The sequence below is a fragment of the Epinephelus lanceolatus genome, chromosome 23 (assembly GCF_041903045.1).
Source record: "Epinephelus lanceolatus isolate andai-2023 chromosome 23, ASM4190304v1, whole genome shotgun sequence".
Taxonomy (NCBI): Eukaryota; Metazoa; Chordata; class Actinopteri; order Perciformes; family Serranidae; genus Epinephelus; species Epinephelus lanceolatus.
The window spans coordinates 33,914,769-33,941,394 of record NC_135756.1 but is presented as its reverse complement, the minus strand read 5'-3'; the positions used below and the strand labels follow the sequence as shown (position 1 = coordinate 33,941,394).

Genomic DNA, 26,626 nt, shown 5'->3' with positions numbered 1-26,626 from the left:
GAAAATGTGGCTAAAGTTGTGCCTACAGCCTTGATCAGCCCAGAATTATAAATTGCTCCTTGAAGCCTTGCAGCACTGAACACGCATCTGCTTAACACAATTTCCAGTATGCTGTACAGTGAATGACTGACATTTCACCAAACACCCTCCCTTCATCCACCTTAGTGGACAAAAGATGTCAACAAAGGACTCACATGTGGTTCTGTTTGCTCTGTCCAACCCGCTCAACTGTACAGTAACTGCTCTTTGCTTTTAATCTGCAGACTGAAAAGACACAGCGGACGTTCTGGAAATGTCAAATAACTCCAAAAGAAGTTTCTGAAGAAATATGAGAAGGCAACACAGTTACTGGATCTTTCCCTTTGTGTACATAAAGCAAATTTTCACCTCATGTTATTTGCAGGAATTTGACAGATGGAGTGTCTTTGCAGTCTGTGTTTATTCGCCCCAAACTGCAAACGTACTGACTGTACAGACGTTTGCTGTAGCTAGGTAGCAACATACACACAGGGTGTCTGTGTAATTGCTCTGACACATGCTGATTTTTTAATGCATTTTTGCTGCAGCATTGTATCTGTGATTTCAGTCTTAGCATGCAGTGGAACATTTGAGCATGGAAAAATATTTGTATAAATTAATATTTGAGTGAGCAAAATCTATTCTCAGCTCAATACATTTATTTCTGTTTGCCATTATCCACATAAATGCACAATAATAACCTTTCTCATTCAGTTTTACTTATTTTCTGACTTATACATTTTTTGTGGCACACTGTTAACACCCAAGCAAACCTGAAGAGTGCACAGAGCAGAGAGACTGTGATTAAGTGTCCAAGGGTCTGTAAGTGCACAGAGTGCCTGAGTGAGAGAGGTTATTATTGTGCAGTCTTCTGGATATTAACACATACTTAGTCATGTGTTAAGCAGAGAAATGTGGTTTGTTTGCTCAAATTAAATCTTTTTTTTGTTTATTTGTTGTTGTTTTTTGGTGTGTATGTGTATACCATCCACTTTAATTAGGTACACCTTGCTAGTACCAGGTTGGACCCCCTTTTGCCTTCAGAACTGCCTTCATTCTTGGTGGCATAAATTCTACAAGGTGCTGGAAAAATTTCTGAGATTTTGGTCCATATTGACATGATAGCATCACACAGTTGCTGCAGATTTGTCGGCAGCACATCCATGATGCAAATATCCTGTTCCACCACATTCCAAAGGTGATCTATTGGGTTGAGATCTGGCGACTGTGGAGGCCATTGGAGTACAGTGAAGTCATTGTCATGTTCAAGAAACCAGTTTGAGATGATTTGAGCTTTGTGACATGGTGCGTTTTCCTGCTGGAAGTAGCCATCAGAAGACTGTCATAAAGGGATGGACATGGTGAGCAACAATACTCAGGTAGGCTGTGGCGTTTAAACGAGGCTCAGTTGGGGCCCAAAGTGTGCCAAGAAAATATTGTCCACACCATTACACCACCACCACCAGCCTGAACTGTTGATACAAAGCAGGATGGATCCATGCTTTCATGTTGTTTACACCAAATTCTGACCCTACAATCTGAATGTTGCAGCAGAAATCAAGACTCATGGGGCGTCTGTAGCGTAGTGGATAGTGCCAGCGCCCAATATACAGAGGCGTTGCCTCGCTGCAGCGGTCGCGGGTTAGACTCCGGCTCGCAACCATTTGCTGCATGTCATCCCCCCACTCTCTCTCACTCCCCCATTTCACTCTCTCCTGTCAATTAAAGGCAAAAGCCCAAAAAATAATCTTTAAAAAAAAAGAAATCGAGACTCATCAGACCAGGCAATATTTTTCCAATTTTCTGTTGTCCGATTTTGGTGAGCCCTTGTGAATTGAAGCCTCAGTTTTCTGTTGTTAGCTGACAGGAGTGGCACCCGGTGTGGTCTTCTGCTGCTGTAGCCCATCTGCTTCAAGGTTCAACCTGTTGCTTGTTCAGAGATGGTCTTCTGCATACCTTTGTTGTAACAAGTGGTTATTGGAGTTACTGTTGCCTTTATATCATCTTGAACCAGTCTGGTCATTCTCCTCTGATCTGATCTGGCATCAACAAGCCATTTTCTCCCAGAGAACCGCCACTCACTGGATATTTTGTCTTTTCAGACCATCCTCTATAAACCTTGGTAGCCCTGTGTTAAAACGATCAACTCCTCCATAATTATCACAGACTGATATTTATGGAAAAAAGGGACGGTATCTGCCGATACTGCCAATTGTTACTTGTCACATGACATGTGATGCCAGTCACTGCGTTCCAAAAGTCTAACTGTGTTTATCTCAGGGTGCTGCCGTCGAGCCCTGAAAAATGGGCACTTAGAAACACTTGCACGGCACAACAACATCGCTTTTGATTTTGAGCGTGCTTTCTGCATGTCTACATTGACAGCATTGGATTTGAGAGCCCTGAAAAAACAGGATGCATTCAGGCCCTTATGCAGCTCTACTCAGGCTGACATAATTCATAACAGAGCTTAAATAGTAGGTAAGGTTTCGAAAGATAACAACTGGCTACCCTGTTGTGTATTCTACCTTAGTGCGTTGCAGAACGGCAGCTGCAGTCTCAGAGGATGGTGATTGGACACTGTTGAAGGGCCCCTCTGCTTCTGTCCTGTCCAGTGCACCAAAAAGCTTCAGAAACTCTCTGTACTGCAGCTTCTCCTTCTCATTCACAGGCATCTGACTCCACACACACTCAAACTGAGAAGCAAAAGGAAACACACACACAGATGCACACATAATAATCCTGTGCACTGGGGGGACTGGCACCCCAAAGAGAGTTCCACAGTACACATCACGTAAATTGGCTTTACAGATGACTAACTCTCTCACGCAGTCAATAATTATCAGCAAAGATGAATTAAATTTTGATTAGAATAATTAAAGAAAACATATCAGACTAAAAAGAATGAAACTGGCAAATGTTCCGATATTCAGACTCATCTCCTCATTTGTAACCGTGGACTGAAGCCAGCGTGAGTTGTTTCAGCTTGAAAGCACTGGGAGAGTTGTTGGAAATGTGCTTGTTCTCTTGAATGTCTCCTCTTTGAATTCTCTGAGTTATAAGGCAGTGGAATACACGCAATAGTAAACAGTTTTTCCTGGCTTTACCTGATCATTTGTGAGTCTCAAGCAGCGGCAATCACAAAGCTGTCTGAACTGCTCTTTGGAGATTGTCATGCTGATGGAAGGGTCCAGGTCCATCAGCTCTTTGGTGATGTCATACAAATGACCTGAGACCACTTCCTAGATCTGCTGCAGGCATTCTGTGGTTTCAGAGGTCTTGGCCCAGATAGGGGATCTGGTTTTAGCCCTTTGCTCCCAATTTTTACTCAGGGACCTCTCGAACATCTTCAGCAGTATGAACAGCAGCAGACAACAAACAAATATGCTCTATGTGAGGCATACAGGTACAGACAACGTACAGCCAAAAGAACAGTTCAACTTTTGGGGCAATACAGTGCTCCAGGAATTTTTTTTTTTTTTTTGTAGACTGATGCTTAAGTAAGTATCACACCGGTTCCCTCGTCAAAAAGCCAACAGGATTTTTCCGTTAGATTTTGGATTATTGACGAAAATAAGCTCTGTGGCAAACAAACCTTAATGATACTTATATGTTCAATTACATTTTGTTCAGCAAGATAATCTTCACAAATGAACACCACTTAATTGATTACTGAAGCCTAAATTTCATTGCCAGAAGTAAAAAGCTAATGTTAGGCTATAAATGAACTACACTACGGTTGTATGAACATGCATATTTTATGTCAGAAAACAAAAAATTTAAGTCTCTTGAGCTTGTGTTACCAATAGACATTATTTCAGGCAACAAACCAAAAAAACCCATTCAGAAAATCTGAAACTTTGAGATGGGGCACCCAGAAGTGGTAAAATGCTAACTTATTTCCGGGTTTTAGGACTCATTCCTATGCACTAAAGACTAAACTGAGCCCTGCCCCCAGGGGGTGCATAAATCTGACCCTGCCAAAGGCCCAGGGGGGCCCATGCAAAAGTATATGGGATCAAGTACAACAATTTATTTACTGACTTATAAATAAAGCCAGTTAGGTCAAGCTACAGTTAAAGCTCAACTAGGTCATTTAATTGGACTACTGTCCTTGTCCCAGTATACAAGCATGGGAGGGGAATCGATTTATTGACTGTAGTATGTGCGACTACAATAGATGGCGATATGCCCACTTTCAGATTTTTAGTACTGGACCTATTCCTGGTTGACCTGTTATGTCACAGACCAAACAGCTGACAAACAAGTTAGCTACGGTTAGCTAGCGGCAAACTGGCACCATGGTGGACAACTTAACAGCTCTGTACATTTCGTCCGGCCAAAAATGCATGGCTCTGGATTTAGATTTGGCCATGTTGTTACTGGCTTCTTCTTCTTCTGTTGTGCATTTAATGCTATTCAACCTCCGGGTCAAACCTCTGGAGGATGTGCAGAGCACCTAGGCCAGTTTGGGTCTGATTAACTTTATACATACAGGAGGAATTTGACTCCCATTCGCATTATCTGGGTGTTAGTCCAACTTTGAGAAATTTCATTTAGTGTGATTTCAGTCCAGCTAACATGTTTACATGTATTTTAAAAGTTCGGTTTTAGTCGGACTAACACAATAAATCCATTTTCTCTAATGTCATGTAAATGTACTGATTGAAAGGTGCAGAGAGGCAATGGCCATATTTCTGGCTAAAAAAAAAAAAATGTGAAGAAGTCCCAGGTATGACAGGCGAAGCTAAACGTGACAAAGGTGAGGAGCTCAGCAAAGTAGCAAATTAAATCCTATGTAGCAGAATCAGTCTTAAGCTGGAGTGATTGCCTCTTGCCTGGTATTGCCTCTTCATCAACGATGCAGAGGAACGTCTGCACCTTGTTTATTGTTCATGGAACATGGTGGCACACACATTTTCAGAACAAAAATGAACAGGTTGAAGTGTTTAGATTCTCTGTCAAAAATAACCATTCTAATGTGTAACTAACTAAACTGAACCAGACTGCTTGGTGAGAACAAGGCTATATTGAGTATATGGAGGTAAAACAGAGCACGACCTGGATGGATCTATAACACTGGATTTGGAAATGGTTGTCAGACACTCCATCTCTGGCACTACAAGGCTAATGGCCTAGAGGTTATATGTAATTGCCTGTGTTGGTATAAGAGCTAAGGATGAGTGGTGGTGGTGCTGCTGAAGTGGATGTGGATGACGGGCTCAATTTGGGAAATGTTTGTCTATAATTCCTAATGGCTGGCCTGAACACACTTATTTGCTTATTTTCTGGTAGTAAGATGAAACATTAGATGTTAATCTCATATCTGTGTGTTAGGTACAAAGCTGGAGTCATGATGTGGTTAGCCTAGCTTAGCATAACAAGTCTACAACCATAGTGGTGGCTTTGTGGGACTTTGGCACAGCATTTTTTTGGTTGTTTTTTTTTTTTTTTTTGCCATGTTCATGTCAGCATCTTTGGAAAGAAAGCTAAAAGGCATATTTCCCAAAATGTTAAACCTTACCAGTGGGCTCTGTGACTGAAACTTGTTGAGAAAGTCCTTCCAGTTAACAGTGCAGCTCTCGCGGTCCAGTTCCAGTTTGGTCAGCATGTATCTGTACTGTTTGTCTGACAGGTGAGCACAAAAATTCTCTAGCACCTGACGAAATTCCAGAGCTTTGACTGTCCCTGTCCCGCTCTGGTCAAAGGCCAAGAATACCTGGAGGATAGAGAGACACAGAACAGTGATCACCTGAGGAACTAAGGACAAAGACAATGTTGCATATGTGAACGTTACCCTCCACAGATGAGGAGCTGAGGCAGTGACTAGCTCTCGCATTCTAGCCAGAGCCTTGCCTGGACTGAGGCTGTCCAATGACTCTATCTGACATGCAGCATTGGGAGTAGCAGGAGGACGCTCACAATTCTTCTCTATTTTCTGGCCAAATGCAGATAGGAAATCCATGTAAGCTAGCCTCTTGCAGCTATCATCCATAGAAACTTTGAGCCTGAGAAGAGAGGAAGAAAGTGCAACACACAAGTTGGTTTCAAACTGATTTCAAATAACCTGCAGTTTTTAGCCATGCAGAAAATTTCTAAAGACATTAACGATCTCAGAGAAAGAATTCATAGGCAATTAGCCAGGGTGTGAGTCTCAGCTACTGAAAAGTTTTTCTTTTCTTTCTCTCTTTCTTTGTTTGCTTCATGTTCACAGGTTGATAGGATGCACTTATCCATTGTAATTATTAGCTCCTTATATAGTGGTCACTGGCTTATCATGGGCTGAGATGTATGCTAATGGCTGACTAGCGAGAGTGCGCTGTCAATTTGTGATTGAGTGGCATTTATGAACACCTGCCTATGATCAAATCTGAGTTTTCCACAGTGGTCATCAATTCGGTGTGGGCTTTTAGTAGCAAGGTTTTTATGTGCAAATCTACTTGCAGCTTTACTAACATTTCATGAACGTGACCCACTTGTCTTAAATATGTGTCTACAGAGAAAGTACAGATGGAGTGGACCTGCACAGGTGATTTACAAGCTGGTCTCTGTGGACACAGTAGCTGTAGGATTGTAACAGGCTCAGCAGCTCTTCCACTGTCACTGTGCCGTCTCTCCTCATTTCCAGGTGAGTCAGGGAGTCGCTCAACCCCTCATAGTTCTCTTCCAAAATCTGTCTATGGACAGTACAACAAACAGGAAACATGCTGCTATGCTCTCATAGCTTCAGTAATGTATTTTTGTTCAAACAAACAGTGTAATTAAAAATGTTTTGGCTTCAACTTTTACAAACATAATCAGATTATTTTCTGCTCTCATAAATCTAAACTTGTGCTCACACAGCTAATAATTGGCATACCTATTGTGCAGCTACACTTAAAAATTAGTGGAATTTAATAAAGCCTTGTTGCACGGCATTCACAATATTTATCAAGAAAAATATTTTAATAAGGGCTCAATAATAATCACAGCATGTGCAAAATGTTTCTACGCCAGACTTTAATGTTTGTTTATCCAAACCCCCCGGGATACGCAGCCCATTCAGGAGAGTAAAACAACAGCATATGTACTATTGAAAAGTACTGACACTCTAGAGCAAAGCTTGCTCAGAAAACTAAAATCCGTAAATATCAATCTATAAATATGTTCTCTGTTGTTTGTCTGTTTTTTTAGGGCATATATCCTGCCTGAGTCACTGAAGAAACTAAACCAACTGTGTGAATCATGATCAAATTTAAAAGTTTAAAATCACTGAAATGTTATTTATGTGTTTATTTTATAATCTGGTGCATGCTTTATATAATCACACTGCTCAGAAAGTTAAGGGAACACTTAAATCACACATCAGATGTTGAAGAGTGAATAATTCAAGTTGAAAATCTTTACTGATGTCCATTGTATAATTTGTGAGGGCTGGATTCAGATTCACATCAAACATCAAAGTAAAAAATTGAAATCACAGGCTGATCCAACTTGTGTGAACTTAATCACAGCAACTCATAATACTGTATGGCTCAGTAATGTGTAGGTGACCCCCGCGTACCTTGTGGGGATGCCAGCATCCTTGGCCAATATTATTATAATACTAATGCTCCAATTTTTGGTGAGGGAAAACCTGGCATGTTTGAATTCACAGAGGTCCTTTGACCGCTCACCTCAAGATATTTGAATGAAAAAGGGTCCTCTGGATACCCACCAGTCTTCCCTTTACAGACATGCCTACTTTATACAAGTCCTATGCAGTTTAGGGCAAAATAATGCAATTTATTTTGCCTGCAGTACAAATATGTTATTTTCACTTATTATATTTGAATCTTTCTGCATACTAACAGTCTTGGTATTGCATAAATTGGGTCTGACTGGAAAGTTTAAGGCTCTTGTGGATTCAGTGAGCCCAATTTTATTTATGTGTGATGGTGTCAGTCCACATAGGAGCCATTTTACTGCAGTGAGACAATTTTTTTAAACTTGACCTCACTGTATAAATAGTGACCTCTAGGATAGCCATAGCCTCATGAAACAGCCACAAACTAGAGACCTCAGGCATTCAGAGGATGGATGGCATTTGTAGGTAAATTGACAATAAGGGGGTTTCTCAGCAGTTTGCAAAACAGAAGTGCTTGTCATCCAATTGCTGAAAAAAACCTCAATTCGTAAAAAAAATCTCCAAATGTCAAAACGTTTTTAAACCAAGTCACAGCATGGATTTTTCTGTGGTGTTCTGTGTTATTTTGGTGGGATTTTTGAACACACTATTAAACACGCACTTCGGGGCAATGGCAAATAAGCAAACTGCTAGCGCTTGCAAACTATACTCACTCAACATTCCTGCCGCTCACTATCTGCAAATGCCAATAGATCTTTTTGGGGTACAGAATAAGATCACGTAAACGTTAATGCAATTTGATGTCTGTTTGGGTTATGATTTAGATTGGGTCATAAATTTGCATGCATTTATTTGTTGATAAAAAATTGTTTGTTTTATATTGTGCAATACTTGTTTTGTGACCTCAGCTGAACCTGAGTGTTAATGATACCTTAATACATGCAAGCTGATCGCCGTCATGTCCCTTCAGTCTTCCACCATCCAAGTGGATCGATGACCACAGTACACAGTAACTGGATATTTTAGATGTCTGGACCTGGTGATTCAGTCAAATTTGTATTTGAATGAATCACCAGGTATCATTGGGCTATATGTTGTCTGTAAATAACAACAAATAACAGCCAACTTGTTGATCCATTCGCTGAAATTTAGTTGGAGACAACAGTCTGATGCTGTTGGACTGTTTGACTGTACTGCAGCAGCCTCCCACTCAAGCTAATGTTAGCCCACCTATCAGTTGTAACTATCACCAGTATCATTTAGACAAGTACCACACTGACAGTGGATATTTCCATATCAAACATGGCTCAAAACCTTAGTTAGCCTGCTACATAACAGTTTTTCAGCATTTTCCTGTTTCTCTCCTGATGTGACAGTGCGTTTCTTTCCCCCAAAAGGAGGCATTGCCTTAGCAATTACACAGTACTGTTCTGGTCTATGTGTAAAGTGGGATTTATACTTCTGCGTTGAATCGATGCCATAACCTACGGCGCAGCCTGACGTGCACCTCCCCAGAAATGTAACTACACATCGTGGCGCCGCAGACCTATTTTATAAGCTGAAAACCATTTCCCTCTGTGGAAACAAAGCTTTACTTTTATTTTACTGATAAGAAACAATAAATTGTTAAGACAATAAAGCCCTATAAAATAGCATTTTATGTCTTGTGTGTGATTACCCTGGCTTCATATGAGTAGAGGAAATCTCCGCTAGTCACTAAGCTAATTTGTACAATGTAAAATGCCATGGGTTTGTGCTACTAACATTAGCATGTTGTACTTGTTTGTAAAACGTGTTTAGTATAAGACAGTTGTTTTGTCAGTGAACCTCGTGAGCTATAATGGAGCTAAATTTTGTAACATTTCCTTAGTAAATTTTGCTGTTGTCCCTGGCTTCATATAAGTTGAGGAAATCTCTGCTAGCCTCTAGGCTAATTTATACAATGTAAAAATGCCATAAGCTTGTGTTACTTTCATTAGCAGGGCTGCCAACTTTTCAAAAACCTTGGAGTGAGATTCAGCGGGGCCGACCACAACTTTGTTGTCTAGGCCTACACATAAAATTTTTGTTTGTCAACTGATTTGGTAGGCAAAAAAGGTTCTATGTTTCCTGGGTTCTATGTTGCTCGCTCAACCAAGCGGGAAACATAGAACGCTTTTTGTGTAAGCGGGGAACATAGAAGCTTTTTTGCAGGGTTAAGTGGGGAACATAGAACCCAGGAAACATAGAACCCTGGAAACATAGGGATGACCCCATTCTGATCCCCCTAACGGATACTAACGGATTTTTGGGGCGCCTGCTGGAGATGGATAGGGCCTAATACCTTACATACAAATACTATACAGAGGGAGACAATGGTGGTATAGTGTCTCAGGGTCCTCCAACAGAAAATTTTGGATGTGGTGGATATGATTACCTGCATTCTGGTGAGTTTAGGGGTAGCATTCTGGAGATGGGCAATACCTACAGTATATTCATTCAAAGCTACCCTGACTTGCAGGGACTTCACAAGTTAACCTGCATTCAGCTCAGAGTGACTGAATGAGTTAAAACCAGAAACTAAGACTTGCCTAAGTGGCATATAGCCTATTACTTTGTATACACAAGACCCATTTTGGATTTGAAGCAAATTCATGGTTGAAATGGTTGAATATATTTTGATTAAGATCTAACTAAAATATTATTTTGGAAATAATAATATATTTATATATTATATTAATAATATATTTTGTGGCCATTTATTGTTGTATTATAATAAATAAATATAATATAATAAACAATTATTGTTATTAATTTATTATATGTATTATAATTTGTGTTACAACCTACAACATTTACAAAGCTCTCAAAATGCCTTTACATGCTCTCACAACACATATAAGAAACTAAATGTAAAGTTTAAAAGCTAAGGACTGACTACTTCACAACACACTTGCCAACATACCTGGAGGTGAGAAATGCAAGACTTGAAATATTTCTTTTTCCTCTTGTTACTAGTAGGACCAACCAATTGCGTGACTCTCACGGCGAATGCGTGACAGTTGCCAGCTATGCATTTCAGGGGCGGAAATCCCGGGGGAGACAGGGGGGACATGACTCCCCCTTCAGTAAAGCTGTACCCCCTAGAATAATTTGAGACACAATTAATAATTTTTGAAAAATGCAGTAGTATTTATTAAAAGCACAATGTAAGCGGTGCTCATTATAATCGCGCAATAATGTGCTATTTAAATCTTAAAAGATTTAGTCCCCCCCTCCCATTCCTAGTAGTGGTATATCCCTTTCATTTCTCACAAGTACAGACATTCACTCTGCCTGTTGGAGAGATAGAAAGAAGATTAAAGCGTCAAATTGCGGTAAAAGATGCTGTATAAAAGACAGGCTACAACTTTTTTTCCTTGCCCCCCCCCTGGAATTATTCTCTAAAATTTTACTGTTTATTGTCCCCCCCAACTATGAAATGGGATTTTCGCCCCTGAGTATGTTGTATTTGTGGGGAAAATGTGTCCAGCAAAAGACAAGTGCTTTGGCTGTGAATCCTGAGAGTTATGGTTAAGCCGATTTCAGTACTTGTAGTTGAAATGATTGTTATTTAGCCATAATTAATGTGTGTTTTGGGTGTGTTTTGAATCAATTAACCTTACAGCACTATAAAGAAACTCCACTGCCGACCAATGTTTTAGAGGTGTAACTGCAGAATGACATAGACACAGCACCACATGAGTATAAAGGCTCACAACAGCGTAGGTCATGTGCATAGGCTCTGCATAGAGCTGACGCCCAAGTATAAATCTGCCTTAATATGTGATAGTGACATTTCAACTATTCCACAGCACTAGATTTTAATTTAGTAATATAGGGAACATATTTCACGTAACATTTGACATGTTTTTATGAACATATTTTGAACATTCGCCAAAACAAAGTATATTGAAAACTCTTAATTTCAATGAACTTCATTGGGTTAATTACTTAATTTCCTGAACAAATTGTAGGATTGGATCCAGTGAATGGATGGATAACCTTTAATCGTCTACAGTACCCTTCTTGACTTACTTCATACACTGCAGTGAGGCAGTATCAGAGGATAAAGGTCTGCCAGCGTTCTGTTGGTCAACAGTTTGGTTCAGCTTCTGGCTCTGAGCTGTCACTTCTCCTTCGTGATGAAACCCCAACTTTTCCAGGAAGTCACAAACTGCCACACAGCCCCTTCCATCTGGGTCATACCTGTCCAAATGAAGTTAAAAATCTTAGCTGGCATAGACAAGAACACATCAATGTCCGCTGCAGTAATTGTAATACCTCAGCTGGAGTACCTCTTACCTCGACCAAAGCTGGTCAAACTCATCAGGTCTCATTGGAAGAGCATAGGTAAAGAGGAGTCCTCTCAGACTCTCTTTATGGATCCAGCCTTGGTCATCTGTGTCAAACTGGCACAGTACCTGATGGGAAAGAGTGCAAAAGGTACACATCTTTGCATCGTGCAAAGATTCATTTTATATGTACATTCTGTGTTGCTAACCTTGGACATGTCTGCCCACTTGTAGCGTGCTTCACAGGCCAGGAGTTCATGGAGCTGCTCCTGTCTGTCAGGAGAGACAGAAAAACTAACACAGACCCAATCTTTTTCAAAATGGCCACGCATCAGTAATAATGACCATATAAGACTTACACACAAGCTGTTTGTGGCCCTGGTTTGCGTTTGCCATTATTTTCAACAACATCCACAAATTCTGCATAGTTGAGGTTGGCCCCTGGATGCAGGCCAATCAGATCCAGCAGCCGATCATATTCTCCCTCCCTGCAGAAAAAGCCCAGGCTGCTGTACAGCGCTTTGAAATCATGGCAGTCCACCACACCTTTGCGATTTCTGTCCATCAGTCGGAACGCTGTCTGGTTGTCCTGATGGAGAGGGATTGGGTTATCAGAGAGGACACAGTCATTGATTGAATAGTTGTGTGTACTGATTGTTCTTAAAATTCAATTCCTCCTCAGTTTTAACACTTCAAGAAAGTAAAGTTATAACTCGTAAAGCTGCCCTGTTTTCTTGAAAATGAACAAAAGCTGTGGACACATGCATGTGCATGTATTACGGTAATTACATGAAACTAAGAATTATCGTGTTTTTGTAACCTTAGAATGAGCGGGTCCACCTCCACAAAGTCCTCCATGTTGTTTCTACAGTGGCCCAGAATGAACAAACCAAACACTGGCTGTAGATCGTGTCAGTCGAGTTTTTGCGTTAGCCACTGAACAACCTGGTCTCACTTTGAAGTCATCGAACAGCGGCACTTGGGCAGTGACCTCCAGTATCAGACACCAATGAAAAAAGCCACCCTTTCATGTCCGCATGATACACAGCCAGTCACTGTTATTGTTAAAAGGAATCTAGCTGTGTCAGGGAGAAATGTGGCGGGACAACAACTTAAGTTAAGGTGGCAAAAGTCTGAGTAGGGCGGGAGGGAGGGTGGTGGATGGGTCCAACAACCGCCAATTGAAAACATTGTGAAGCCAAACCCTGTTTTTTTTTTCTCTAAACCCATCCATGTGCTTTGTTGCGGTGTTGTACCAAGGTAGTGTGTTTATTTTGAAAGAGACTGTATGCAAACTGTACATTTCCTATGAAAACTGAAGTGTTATTTGAAAACAGACAATGCATGTAACAGGCTGAAGTTGACACAGTGTCCCAGAACATCAGCAACAAACGACAAGACATCCAGGCATCTCTCTCTATCTCCTTTGTTTCCTGTCATTTCGCTTATCAATGTATACATAGTGCCAAAACGGGTTCTGGTGTAATAAAAAATCTTATTGAATATGAGCACACCATTCACATCATTCTTTTAAAGACATCCTTCTTTCTTCAAACTTAAATAGCTATTGAATGCATTACTGCTTAGAAGCAAATGTGAAAGATTTCCTGTTGCTCACCCCATGGATGATCTTGATCCTGGTCTTCATGACAGCCAGGCACTGCTCTGCAGTAAGCAGTGGGTTGACCTCCTCCTTATCACCATGACCCTCAGAGCACTGCTGCCCGTCTCTTCCTGTGGCCTCTACAGAAACCATGGAGAAAACAGATGTTTGATATTTGGCCTTTTAATCAGGCACGTAATCACTGTGAGGGAATTATACCCGACAAATTGGATTTTTTGTTCCATTTTGTGAATCATTTGTGTTTTTCCACACTCTGCAGAATGCCCTTCATGTCTTCAAGCACACTGGGCATTTAACAGCCTGACCTAATTTAGTTTTAATTAGAAGCACTCTTGTATTCTTAATCTAGGAAACTTGATTTTTTGTTGTTGTTTTTTTGCCTCACAGACACGACAAACTTTACATCCTGGCTTTGTTTGATGATTCTTTCTTTTTTTTGTTGTTATTTTTTCTACTGTGTTTCTTTTTACTTTTTTTTTTTTTTTTTTTTTTTTTTAGAGGATACAAATTAGAGCGATGCCCTGCTGCTCTGTTTTCTGCTTCCAAAGCATATAATTAGCCCAAACAAGCAGAAATGAGTGCGATTCTGAATCTGTGTGCTTCTCTGCTCGGCTAATGAGAGACGAAGAGGCTCACTCTTACTCTATTTATAATCCAGGATGATTTCTCCAATGGCTCATGTGCTAAGAAAGACATCATTTTACAGGAAGCGGGGGGCTTATGTTTGATCACCGTGGGTGGGGTAGGAGTTGGGATGCAAGGCAAGATGGAGTGGAGGGGGACGGGAGCCTGGTAGGGAGTAGGAAGGGATTTTAAAAATCTCTATTTAAGCATTGAAAACCCTGCCATGCAGAACTGATGGGATTGCTGACGCCACTGGTCAAGATGTTCTGGCTGCCGTTCTCCTGTCTCACCCTCGTATTTCACCAGGAACACTGAGCGCTCGATCTGTCCATCCCTGAAGCCCAGAAGTTCAGTGAACTTTTGGAAATTCCTATCATCCAAGATGACCCAGCTGTCCTCTAGTATCTGGGGGCAAAAGAAGAGAAAGAAGGACAAGTTCCACTGTGCTTCAGGCTTCAGTTTGCATTGATTTGTCAGGGTCACAACTACGGTGATTCTCCAGGTACAACAGGTACATGCAGACATTTGACCTTTATCTTTCACTGACCAGCTATGGAAGATTTAAAATGCTGGAAAGAAAATGTAATACAAGTATACATATATATATTATAAATAAACAGATTTTTATTTGTAACGTTAATTTCCCATGCCACATTTAAAAAACACACTTGACTGATTAATCACGTTAAAGTCAAATTACAACATCGAAAACAAAGTTGGGCCTGCTAGCTCACAGCAAACTGCTATGGTAAAAAAAGCTGTCTGTCGTGGCTGCCATCAGCTCATGTCAGCAATAAGCCCCACCCATGCTTCCACCCCTAAAGCTGTGATTGGACAACTGATTTTTTTTTTTAAATCTTGGCATGGACGATGTGACCAGAGATATTGGATAAAGCGAGATACCCCGGTTGAGGGAGAACAGTCTCTGATTGGAGGGAGAGCTAACCACGCCCACTTAGGGAACAGGAAGAGTAACCATTTTCTTATCACTGGATAAGCCTACGGTGGGGTATCTCCTTTATCCAATATCTCTGATGTGACCCATCTCGAAAAGAGAAAGCTCTCCTGTACCTCCTCATGAAAACTAGTGAGAGTGCTTTGTGTTCAGTGTTGGCAGGTCTATGCTGCTCTCTGCTGGACAACACCGAAGTGTAATACATCTCTTTGTTTTCTTGGTTGTGATTTGATTTTAATGTGACATGGAAAATTAATGTCACAATGAAAAATACTTAAGTCAGTCATTAAAGGAGACCTACGTCCTCATCTTCAGGTTCATACTTGTATTTTGGATTTCTACTAGAACATATTCACATGCTTTAATGTTCAAAAATCTCTTTATTTTCCTCATAATGTCTGCCTACACACTCCTTTATTCAACTTCTGCCTAGAACGCTCCATTTTAGCGCCTGTCTCTTTAAGCACCTCCTCCTGAAAAAGCCTAGTCTGCTGTGATTGGTTTGCAGGTCTTCAGTATCTGAGCTCTCAGCGTCTCTTCCATGGATGTTTTGAGAGACCTGGATACAGCATTGGTGGCAAGGCCCCGTCCATACCCTGAAAGTTGCTCAGTGGGGCATAAGGTCAAAAAGATCTATTTCCGCAATATGAAATTACCCGGATGATAGGCGCTGCTTTTGCCTCACTGGGTCTATAGAGCCAGCACACTAGAGCAGAGCAGAGCAGAGTGATTTTTTTCTGGTTTAGCTCTCCGCTATCTTGAATGGGGATAAAAAAATTTAATCTTGCAACTCTTAAAGACTTTTGAAATGTCATTGGAGCTAATGGATTAAATCTTGATAGTGGAATGAATCATTTCACAGGGGTTGTGACCGGTGTTGGGCAGTAATGCATTACTAGTAACACATTATAGTGCAAACTTTTTCCAGTAATATAATATTACAGTTACCCCAAAACCAAACAATTCGTTACAGTGTTACTTTTGTTATCACTAGTGATGTTACATCTGATACTGCAGTCCCGAGGCCTGTGTTGAGCAAAGGGGGCGTGTCCAAATGAAGCCCGTGTCAAAGGCCGTATCATTTTTCAGGATATCACATGACCAAAGACAAACGAGGCCTTGTTTCTCTGGAATTACGTGACTGCCTCGTTGTGTGATTCGAGTCGGGAAATACAGTAAGTGTTTTGCATGATCCGAGGTGATTCTGAAGATCGTTAAGTGCAGAGGATTGAGTGACCCAGTCACACAAGCACTCTAACCTTTTACAGTACCTCATAAGGGGATTCTGGCATGTAGCCCACATGTAATATAACAGTAGGACTGCTGTACATCAAATGACCAGCAGATGTCAGTACTAAATGAGCTGTTAAGCAGGGTTTCGTGTGATAGCCCTTTTGGCGAAGCAATTGGCCTGAAAGATTCAACACATTTACGGGGCTTCATCACACCATCACTAGTTATCACCCCACTACTGACTTGAAATACAACATCACATCAGCAGACTCATTTTCAAAACTGTCATGCTGCACAGGCATGTCACAAAGCAACAAGCTAGTTTGGAAGACGGAAACGCGTACCTTAGAGGCTGAAAATATTAGGGCTATAGTCTCCTGGTCGACTAGTCGATTATTTGGTTGATATGCTCTCGTCTGACCAAATTCTCATTAGTCAAATAATCGCTGTGTTACGCCCACCCTCACACTCAGCGTCGTGGTGACACAGACCTCCTGTCTGTTTCTGACCAGTGTTGCCAAGTCCGCTTATTATAAGCAACTTTGGGCTTGTTTTTCTGTAAAGTCGCTTACAAATATTGGTAGTCATGGGTCGCGTTTTTTTTTGGGCTTGTTTCTAAAGTGTAGTTGCTTATTTGGGCTTGTTCCCAGCTCCATAATAAGTTGTCAAGTAGATATTTTTGATATGTTATTTAAAAGTAGGATAGTTTGTCTTGCCTGTTGCCTCTGTCCCTCCCCTTTCCCCATACACACAGGAGACAGCAGAGAGTTTTTTCCCACACGCATCCTGCTTCTAATTGGCTCTGACCCTGATGGCAACAAGTACTAGCCAATCAGAGGCAGAGCAGGGCAATCTGTTTTTTTCTGGTGAATTTTTTGTGAATTCAGGATGATATTTATTTGTGTGTGCAAATTTTAATTATCAGAGGTTTACTGTGTATATAATGTACTTGGTACATCAGTCTATATTTGATATCCCATCTGTTTTCTAATGTTAATTAAATAATGTTAAAAGGTGGTTTAACTCCCTCTTGTAGTCATTGTCCTGAAGCTCAGGGGGGAGAAAATAAATAAACTGTGTACCGTGGGTACAGTTTTGCAAAACTGCACACTGTTTATCAATCTGTCCACATGCATGTATATTGACAATCTGTACCCACACGTCCCCACGGATTGTAAAACAGTGCACACAGTTTATTTATTTTTCTCTCCCCGGAACCTAGGGGGGTCCATAGAAAAAGTCGCTTGTTTTGGGCTTGTTTTTACAGGCCTGGTTGCTTATTTGTCTCGCGAGATCTGGCAACACTGTTTCTGACACCATTTCCCTCAGTGGACACAAAGCTTGTATCCACTTGTATTTCACATATAAGAAACAATCAATTGTGAAGACAGTAAAGCCTCCACTGAAATAGCATTTTAAGTCTTGTGTGAGATTTAGCCTTAAGGTATTTATACTTCGGGATTTATCCTGGCTTCATATGAGCAGAAGAAATCTCCGCTCGTCGCTAGGCTAATGTATACAATGTAAAATGCCAGGGTCCATGTCATTGGTTCGACAGCCCATTGGTTCGACATCCCATTAGTCCGACTGTCCGCGGTGCTGAACGGCTCGCGGCAGGCGTATGGTGTGCCACGACTGGCTTGAGGCGGAGCAGGCTCACGGCTTATGTGTTTGTCACTTTCTTTTTCATTTTAACCCACACCATGATCTTTTCCTAACCCTAACCAAGTGGTTTTTGAGCCTAAACCTAACCAGACCTTAACCACAGGGCATCATGATGATTTCGGAACGGACTTCGGAACAATGAGTTTAATATGGTCGGAACAATGGGATGTTGAACCAATGGGCAGTTCCCATACTTTTGACCACATACTATACTATGACTTTTTTGTGAGATTTTTGACCACATACTATACTGACTTTTTTGTGAGATTTTTGATCACATACTATACTATGACTTTTTTATGATATTTTTGACCACATACTATACTATGACTTTTTTGTGAGATTTTTGACCACATACTATACTATGACTTTTTTGTGAGATTTTTGACCACATACTATACTGACTTTTTTGTGAGATTTTTGATCACATACTATACTATGACTTTTTTGTGAGATTTTTGATCACATACTATACTATGACTTTCTTGTGATATTTTTGACCACATACTATACTATGACTTTTTTGTGAGATTTTTGATCACATACTATACTGTGACTTTTGTGATATTTTTGACCACATACTATACTATGACTTTTTTGTGAGATTTTTGATCACATACTATACTGTGACTTTTGTGATATTTTTGACCACATACTATACTATGACTTTTTTGTGAGATTTTTGATCACATACTATACTATGTCTTTCTTGTGATATTTTTGACCACATACTATACTATGACTTTTTTGTGAGATTTTTGATCACATACTATACTATGACTTTTTTATGATATTTTTGACCACATACTATACTATGACTTTTTTGTGAGATTTTTGATCACATACTATACTATGACTTTCTTGTGATATTTTTGACCACATACTATACTATGACTTTTTTGTGAGATTTTTGATCACATACTATACTGTGACTTTTGTGATATTTTTGACCACATACTATACTATGACTTTTTTGTGAGATTTTTGATCACATACTATGTCTTTCTTGTGATATTTTTGACCACATACTATACTATGACTTTTTTGTGAGATTTTTGATCACATACTATACTGTGACTTTTGTGATATTTTTGACCACATACTATACTATGACTTTTTTGTGAGATTTTGATCACATACTATACTATGTCTTTCTTGTGATATTTTTGACCACATACTATACTATGACTTTTTTGTGAGATTTTTGATCACATACTATACTGTGACTTTTGTGATATTTTTGACCACATACTATACTATGACTTTTTTGTGAGATTTTTGATCACATACTATACTGTAACTTTTTTGTGAGATTTTTGACCACATACAATACTATGACTTTTTTTGTGAGATTTTTGATCACATACTATACTGTGACTTTTTTTGTGAGATTTTTGACCACATACTATACTATGACTTTTTTGTGATATTTTTGACCACATACTATACTATGACTTTTTTGTGATATTTTTGACCACATACTATACTATGACTTTTTTGTTAGATTTTTGATCACATACTATACTATGACTTTTTTGTGAGATTTTTGGGTCCATGTCATTGGTTCGACAGCCCATTGGTTTGACATCCCATTAGTCCAACTGTCCGCGGTGCTGAACGGCTCACAGCGGGCGTATGGTGCGCCACGACCGGCTTGAGGCGGAGCAGGCTCACGGCTTATGTGTTTGCCACTTTCTTTTTCATTTTAACCCACACCATGATCTTTTCCTGACCCTAACCAAGTGGTTTTTGTGCCTAAACCTAACCAGATCTTAACCACAGGGCATCATGATGATTTCGGAACGGACTTCGGAACAATGAGTTTAATATGGTCGGAACAATGGGATGTCGAACCAATGGGTTGTCGAACCAATGGGCAGTTCCCAAATGCCATAGGCTGGCGCTAATAACGTTAGTATGTTGTATTTTGTTTGGAAAACATGTTTAGTGTGACAGTTGTTTTATCGGTGAATCTTATGAGATGCAATGGAGCCAAATTGTGTGCTGTTACATTTGTCAAATGCTGCTGTTGTCCCTGACTTTATATGAGAAGAGGGAAAGCTCACTAGTTGCTAGGCTAATGTATACAATGTAAAACGCCATAGGCTGGCGTTAATAACGTTAGCATGTTGTATTTGCTTGGAAAACGTGTTTAGTGTAAGACAGTTGTTTTGTCGGTGAACCCTGTGAGTTGTAATGGAGCCAAACTGTGTGCCGTTACCTTTGTTAAATGTTGCTGTTGTCCCTGGCTTTATATGAGAAGAGGAGAAGATCGCTAGATGCTAGGCTAGTTTATACAATGTAAAATGTCATAGACTTGTGCTAATAACGTTAGCATGTTACATTGGTGGGGGAAATGTGTCCACATAAAGACAAATGTTTGTCTGTCAGTTCTGTGATTTATAGTGAAGACAATTTGTGGACTTGTGTTTGAAATTGTCTCTATTAAGCCATATTTAATATGTGTTTTGAATCGACTTTATAAATAAACGTTGATTTGAACTAAACTTTACAGCACTTAACACAGTACTCCACCGCCGACTAGTGTTTTGGAGGTGTAACTGCAGAGTGACACAGACACACCACCACAGAAGTAAAAATAACATGCAGATTTTTTTCCCCCACGACTAATCAATTAGTTGAAGATTATGTACGGCTTTAGTCAACCAAGATTTTCTTTGGTTGACTAAATCAACCAAAAATTATGTAGCATCCATGTTTAAGAATTTGTAGACACTCTCTTTGAAACATCCACATTGAAAGCATTGCACTGTCATACATATGAGCTACATGAGTCTGGAGAGATATGGATGTCAACTGTAACTTGACTGGCTGGGGCAGCCTGTAATCCAGTCCCATTAAAAAATATCTGTTCCAGCTTTATTTACATATTTTGCCCTTAACATTCATCTTACGGATGAAGTTCTGAGAGTTAATTAAAATTAATAAACTGGAATAACAGGCTTGGAAAAGTGATCTGTCCCTTGATTTAGTACTTCATAGAACTACCTTTTAATTACAGCCATCAGTCTGTTTGAATATGTCACTACCAGGTTTGTGCATTAAAAGTGGGGAATATTAGTCCAGTCTTCCTTGCAGAGTTGTTGGAGCTCAGTCAAACTACCTGGTGAGAGACAATGGACTGCTCTCTTCAAGCCCATCCACAGAAGGACAACTTTTCAATCCTTAAGCTACTGAGTTGTTTTTTTTTTTTTTTTGGTAGTGTTTTTAGGGTTGTGAACTACCCATCTTCAGCTGTCTAGCAGAGGGTCACAGGTCTTCATCAAGAATTTGGGTGTGCTTGGCAGCATCCATTTTCCCCTCAATCCTGACCAACAGCCCAGTCCCCACTAAAAAGAAACACCCTCACAACATAATGTTGCCACCACCATGCTTCACAGTAGGTATGGTGTGTTTTGGGTGGTGTATTCTTGTTTTTGCCAAAGATAGCACTTGCAATTTAGTCCAAAAAGTTCAATCTTGGTCTCATCTGACCATAAAACCTTTTGCCACATGGCATCACAATCTACCAAGCGTTTTTTTTCTTTTCCAAAGCAAAAATTAGACTTAGTGTGGCACTTTTTTTTTAGAAGAGGCCTCTTTCTTGCCACCCTGCCATGCCGGCCAGCTTTGAGTAAAGCTTGTAAGATTGTTGTCACATTCACAGACCGACCAATCGCAGCTATAAAGACTTGCAAGTTGCCATTAGCCTTTTGGTAGCTTCCTCCTAGCTCAGCCTTCCAGTTTGTATGGACGGCTCAATCTAGGCAAGGTGCTGGTGGTGCCACACACTCTCCACTTCTTAATGATGCTCTGAACAGTATTCAGAGGGATAATTAAAACCTTTGAAAACTTTTTGTGCTGTCCTAACTTGTGCTTTTCCACAACTTAATCCTGAAGCCCCTTTGAAAGCACTTGTGCAGCCACGGTGAATTCTTTTCAGTACCATGCACTACTAGTAGTAGTGGAACCCTGAAGGAACAGCTGGTTTTACTCTTAAGTAATCAAAAACACCACAGCTGATATCAAATGAGAGCCAGTTAGCCTGGTGTGTGGTCTGGAAAATGACTGATTGTACCTGAGCAAGTTTATAATAAAAGCTGATTACTTATGGGAGCCAGGTATTTTGTGTTATAAAATATAATAACTGTTCCTATTTTTTTATAATGTTATTTTCACTTTGATGGTAAGGGTTATAATGTTTTATTACAGCTAGGAAAGTTAGATTTAATTAATTTTATTTCCCCAATATAATGTGAGAAAAGGTAGGACACATTTTCTGTAGGCACTGGATATCATGATGATGATATTATATGATAGCACAGTTAAATTAAAATAGGAATGCTCGATAATATCAGCATGTCATTGGTTTCGGCCAATATTGGCATTAAAATGAAATATCAGAATTGGCCAACATGCTTTTTCTGGTGGGCTATCACATTAGTAAGTATGCATAATATGATGTGAATTCCACTACAGAAGAGACTTGATGATCACTAAAATTAGGTGGGGGAAAAAGTGTATCAATATATTAATAATGTTATCAGTCAAATGAGTTGTTACATATTGGCATATTGGATATTGGCAAAAAAATCTAATCTAATATTGTGTATCCACATATTAGCACACTTTGACCGCAAAATAGAGTGCATTAACATAAACTCTAAAAAAGTAATGGCTGTAGCCATCCATTGGTTTGTGGACTCACATTTTGAAGCCTTGATTTCTTGATTTTGGCATTGTGGCTGTCGCCATCTTAGATTTTTGGAGCCAAAAGTGACCAAATTTGGATGAGAGGGTGGAGCTAACCCCTCACGCTCACGATCACCAAGTTCTCTCATTAGCAGCTAAGCCAGTAGTACACACTGTCTATAGAAACACAGTGCACACTCCCTTCGGGGTGAAGAACAAATGCACTCTGCAGCGGCTGTCAATGCTATTGACTTAGCTGCTACGAGAGTCCGCTGGGAACAAGAGCTACTATACAGTGATAGCCTCTTGTTCAGCAGCTAACAGCAGCTAACGTTAGCTTGCCCACAGTAGTGAGCAGTAACTGCTGGCAGGCTGGTTTGCTGCATTTTAGGCCAGAAAATAGATCTGCTAGCAATGCAGTTTTAAACACCACTTTGTCTGTTTATTAATTGCTTTTAACTCGTTCCGAATTGCTTCTGAACCGTCCATGCTGTGTTTTGGTCCATACTTGACGGAGCCTTGTCCAGACATCGCCCTCTCTCTTCCAGCCTCTCCCCCCGGAGAGTAGAGTTGCCACCCGTCCCGTTTTTCCCAGAATTGTTCTCTTTTTTCATCAGCTGTCCCGGGAAAAAAACAATCTCTCCCGGGACACAATTTGTCCCGTTTTTTGGGGAAAATGAAGCAGCAGCAGGCCAAGGAGTCCATCGAGAATCAGTGCAATCAGTGCAACAGGCCCCGAACGACGCATTGTGCGTCCAAATCACACCTGTTCTTCTCTATGGTTTTTCTCCACAACCGTGCGTCATAGCAAGAAGCCACGCATATCTCGTGAAACAGCGGAATCGTAGCTTTCCGAAAGTTTTCACAGCGAAAAAAAAGGTAAAGTTACACTAAAATTATGTATAACAGAGCTTTCATACAGCTCTGCACACACATTACTCTTGGATGGATTACTTGCGAATGCAGGGTCGCACAGAAATGCCACGCATATCACATGAAAGCGCAGGGGCAGAGCTTTCCAATGATACCACACACATCATTGTGCTGTCATCCCATCACGCTATAAATACAGATCAATTGTCTACCAAATAAAATCCTGACGAATTTCTTTACAATCCATTATACAGATCTTGTTATCAGTCACTTCATATAGTGAGGAATATTGTATCTTACCACGTCTTAGGCTTGCGTGTGTTTCTCCCTGTCTATCCACATTTGTAGTCCGGCTTTCAACATGCAAATATCTCCATATTGTCCAGCTGACAATCAAACTTTGTATGACAAGACAAGCGCACTTTACCTTTGCGCACCCAGACAACTGCAGCCTAATTATGCATGCTGACAGGGCCGTAGTCACCATATACATTGAGGGGGACACGTGCAGAATGTCCCAGCATCATGGTTCTTATATTACCAGATTCCAGAGAGTCTCTCCTCTTCATATATGGCAAAATATGTTAACTTCCAACTTGCTATGGTGAGATACATGTAAAAATGTAAGAATTTAGGCACACAGATTTGTTTTTTTCATTGATATAAAAATTAATATAAAATACAGGCACATACAGGGACATGAAATGATGGCAAATCTGGTCTCCTATGTCCGAATTTCATGTTCATTGGTCAGTCTGAACTGGTAATAATGGCCGAGCCCTCCGCCTCAAACATTTGGTCGAGTGTCCCTTTTTTTCACAAATCCAAGGTGGCAACCCTACCGGAGAGAGTCCAGTGGTCGCCTGTGAGCCCAGCCTTCGAGATGTGCAACACTCCGTTAAATGTCATTCAGTTCATCAAAAAATATCCCAATTAAAGTCAGTAGTAGTGGGGCGGCATAGCTAAACTATCGTTCATTTTGTGATGAAAGCACCAAATTTGGTACACTCATTGCTGAATATATGTTGTACCAAATTTTGTGCTTTCATCACAAAATGAACGATTGTTGTGATATATTGAGCTAAGCCGCCCCACTATAGCATAATAAGCAGATATGTTCCATGTTATTTTGTTTAATTTCAACAACACAGAGAACAGCTTGAACAAGCTGCGTGTGAGCTAACAATCAGGGAGTTTACTCTCAGCAGTATGTGACTGTGCATGCGTGTCTACTTCCGAAACACAGCGGGTGGGGTGCGTTTGATTTATTGTACTGGGACGTTTGATTTTTCCACAACTGGACCACGGACGTCAAAAAACGCCGTTTGCACCGGGACAGGACAAACAAAAAATGAAACCACCGAAATTCCACACATTCTTGTGGCTGGCTCAAACGCTGTCAGCGTGATTTAAATAGTAAATATTTGTAAATAGTTTATTGCGGATGTTGATCAATGTTTTTTACAATGAAAAATAGGTAAAGAGGAAAAGAGAAAAAGAAAAAAATTACATGCATGGTTTTATCATCAAGGTTTTGTATGCCAGCACCCTAAACATTAAAACAAATATTTTACTGTACACGTTGTGAAGTGTTTTTATTTCTTAAATCTATGTTTTTATTTGTTTGTTTGGTTTTTGACTTTGCTTTTTAAAAATGCATGAAGCGAGGAAAGGTGAACAATATGAGTGAAGGTTTTGGTAATAGTACCGGCAAGAATTTAAAACTACTTTCACCCCTGGGTATAGCACAAAAAGTGTGATAGTCATCAGTGATTTATTAGATGATTACAGAAGTAGAACTTCATTCATTCTATTGGTCTAAAATTTGCAAGGTTTCCTTGATTGATATCTCAATATTTCTAAATGGACAAATGCCAGTGCTCATTTTTGAAAATTTTGCTAACCTGTTATTCTAAAATGTCAAGTTTTTAAAAACTAAAAGACTGTTTAAATGTGGTAAAATCTGTCAAAGCTGATCAAATAAAATATGTGCTGATAACACCATTTGATTCCTATCGATTTGATTTTAAGTGTCCTTACCAAGTTCAAGGGGTAAATGCATTATTCGGCAGAACGGATCATAGCTGCTAAGTAATGCACGCCCTGAATTACTGCGAAATTCATGCTCCAAGCCTAGAACATGGGGTCACTGTCAATGACCCACTGTCATTCTGAGATAGGTGAAAGGCAGGTACACTTTTAAGATTTGTCAGAATTCACATTTGGTGCAAAACTAATCACCTACCGCACGAATGCCTTGCCTTGTGCACAAATTACATGTTTACTATTAATTAGCATGTATCTCATCAACCTTATATCCTGGCCTGGTCGTCTTTTGTTGGTGTTTCTGACTGAAAAATGCCAATGGGAGGTAGTTCACATCCTGTAAGTCAGACTGCATGAAGGGTTTAAATAAAGAATGGCACCTTTAATTATTATTATTTAAACTTTACATTGTTCCACACTCACCTTGTGTACATCTGTCTCTGTTAGCATCCCCTCAGAGCTGTGGGTGATGGCCTGGATGCGGTCAGTCAGGCTGCTGTTGTGTTGCTCTAACCTTGATCTCATCCTCTGGAAAACAATGTCCAGGATATTGAAGGTGTCTGAAGTGACCTGCAGGCTGAAGGGAGGCCGCTGTTCCCTGGCTGACTGAAGGCTTGACTTAGGTGATGTGCAGTGGCTGTAGGGCAGATTGTTTAGAGCTCAGTAATACAAGGGGACTATGAATAACAGATGGTCTTTACAGGGCTGCATTCAAGAATCTACTTGAACAATTCAAAGTGACCAGTAAAGTTGGAGTTAAAACCTGTTCCAAGGTGAGAGTGAGACCAGAGCAAATCATGCTGTAATCCAACTTGAAATATAAACATGCAACAACACCTCTTCAGATGTAAAAAGTAATGCTTAAGATAAACTAGAATTACCGCCTTGTGGTTATATGTTTCCATGAACAAGTCATGTTGCAGTGACATTTTACATTCATGTCTATCCAGAATGTCATCACTTCATCATTATATTCT

General features: G+C 40.1%; 1 protein-coding gene across 1 annotated transcript in view; it reads right to left on the bottom strand.

Moving 5' to 3' along the window:
- Nucleotides 1-26,626, bottom strand: part of efcab6 (EF-hand calcium binding domain 6) — a 102,439-nt gene that overhangs the window by 6,632 nt on the left and 69,181 nt on the right. Inside the window, 12 exon segments of the mRNA XM_078165160.1 lie at nt 2,547-2,855; nt 3,084-3,405; nt 5,412-5,737; nt 5,816-6,026; nt 6,540-6,695; nt 11,681-11,851; nt 11,948-12,066; nt 12,147-12,206; nt 12,299-12,526; nt 13,556-13,680; nt 14,476-14,590; nt 26,073-26,286. Of these exon segments, the coding sequence (XP_078021286.1) occupies nt 2,547-2,855; nt 3,084-3,405; nt 5,412-5,737; nt 5,816-6,026; nt 6,540-6,695; nt 11,681-11,851; nt 11,948-12,066; nt 12,147-12,206; nt 12,299-12,526; nt 13,556-13,680; nt 14,476-14,590; nt 26,073-26,286 (2,356 nt within the window).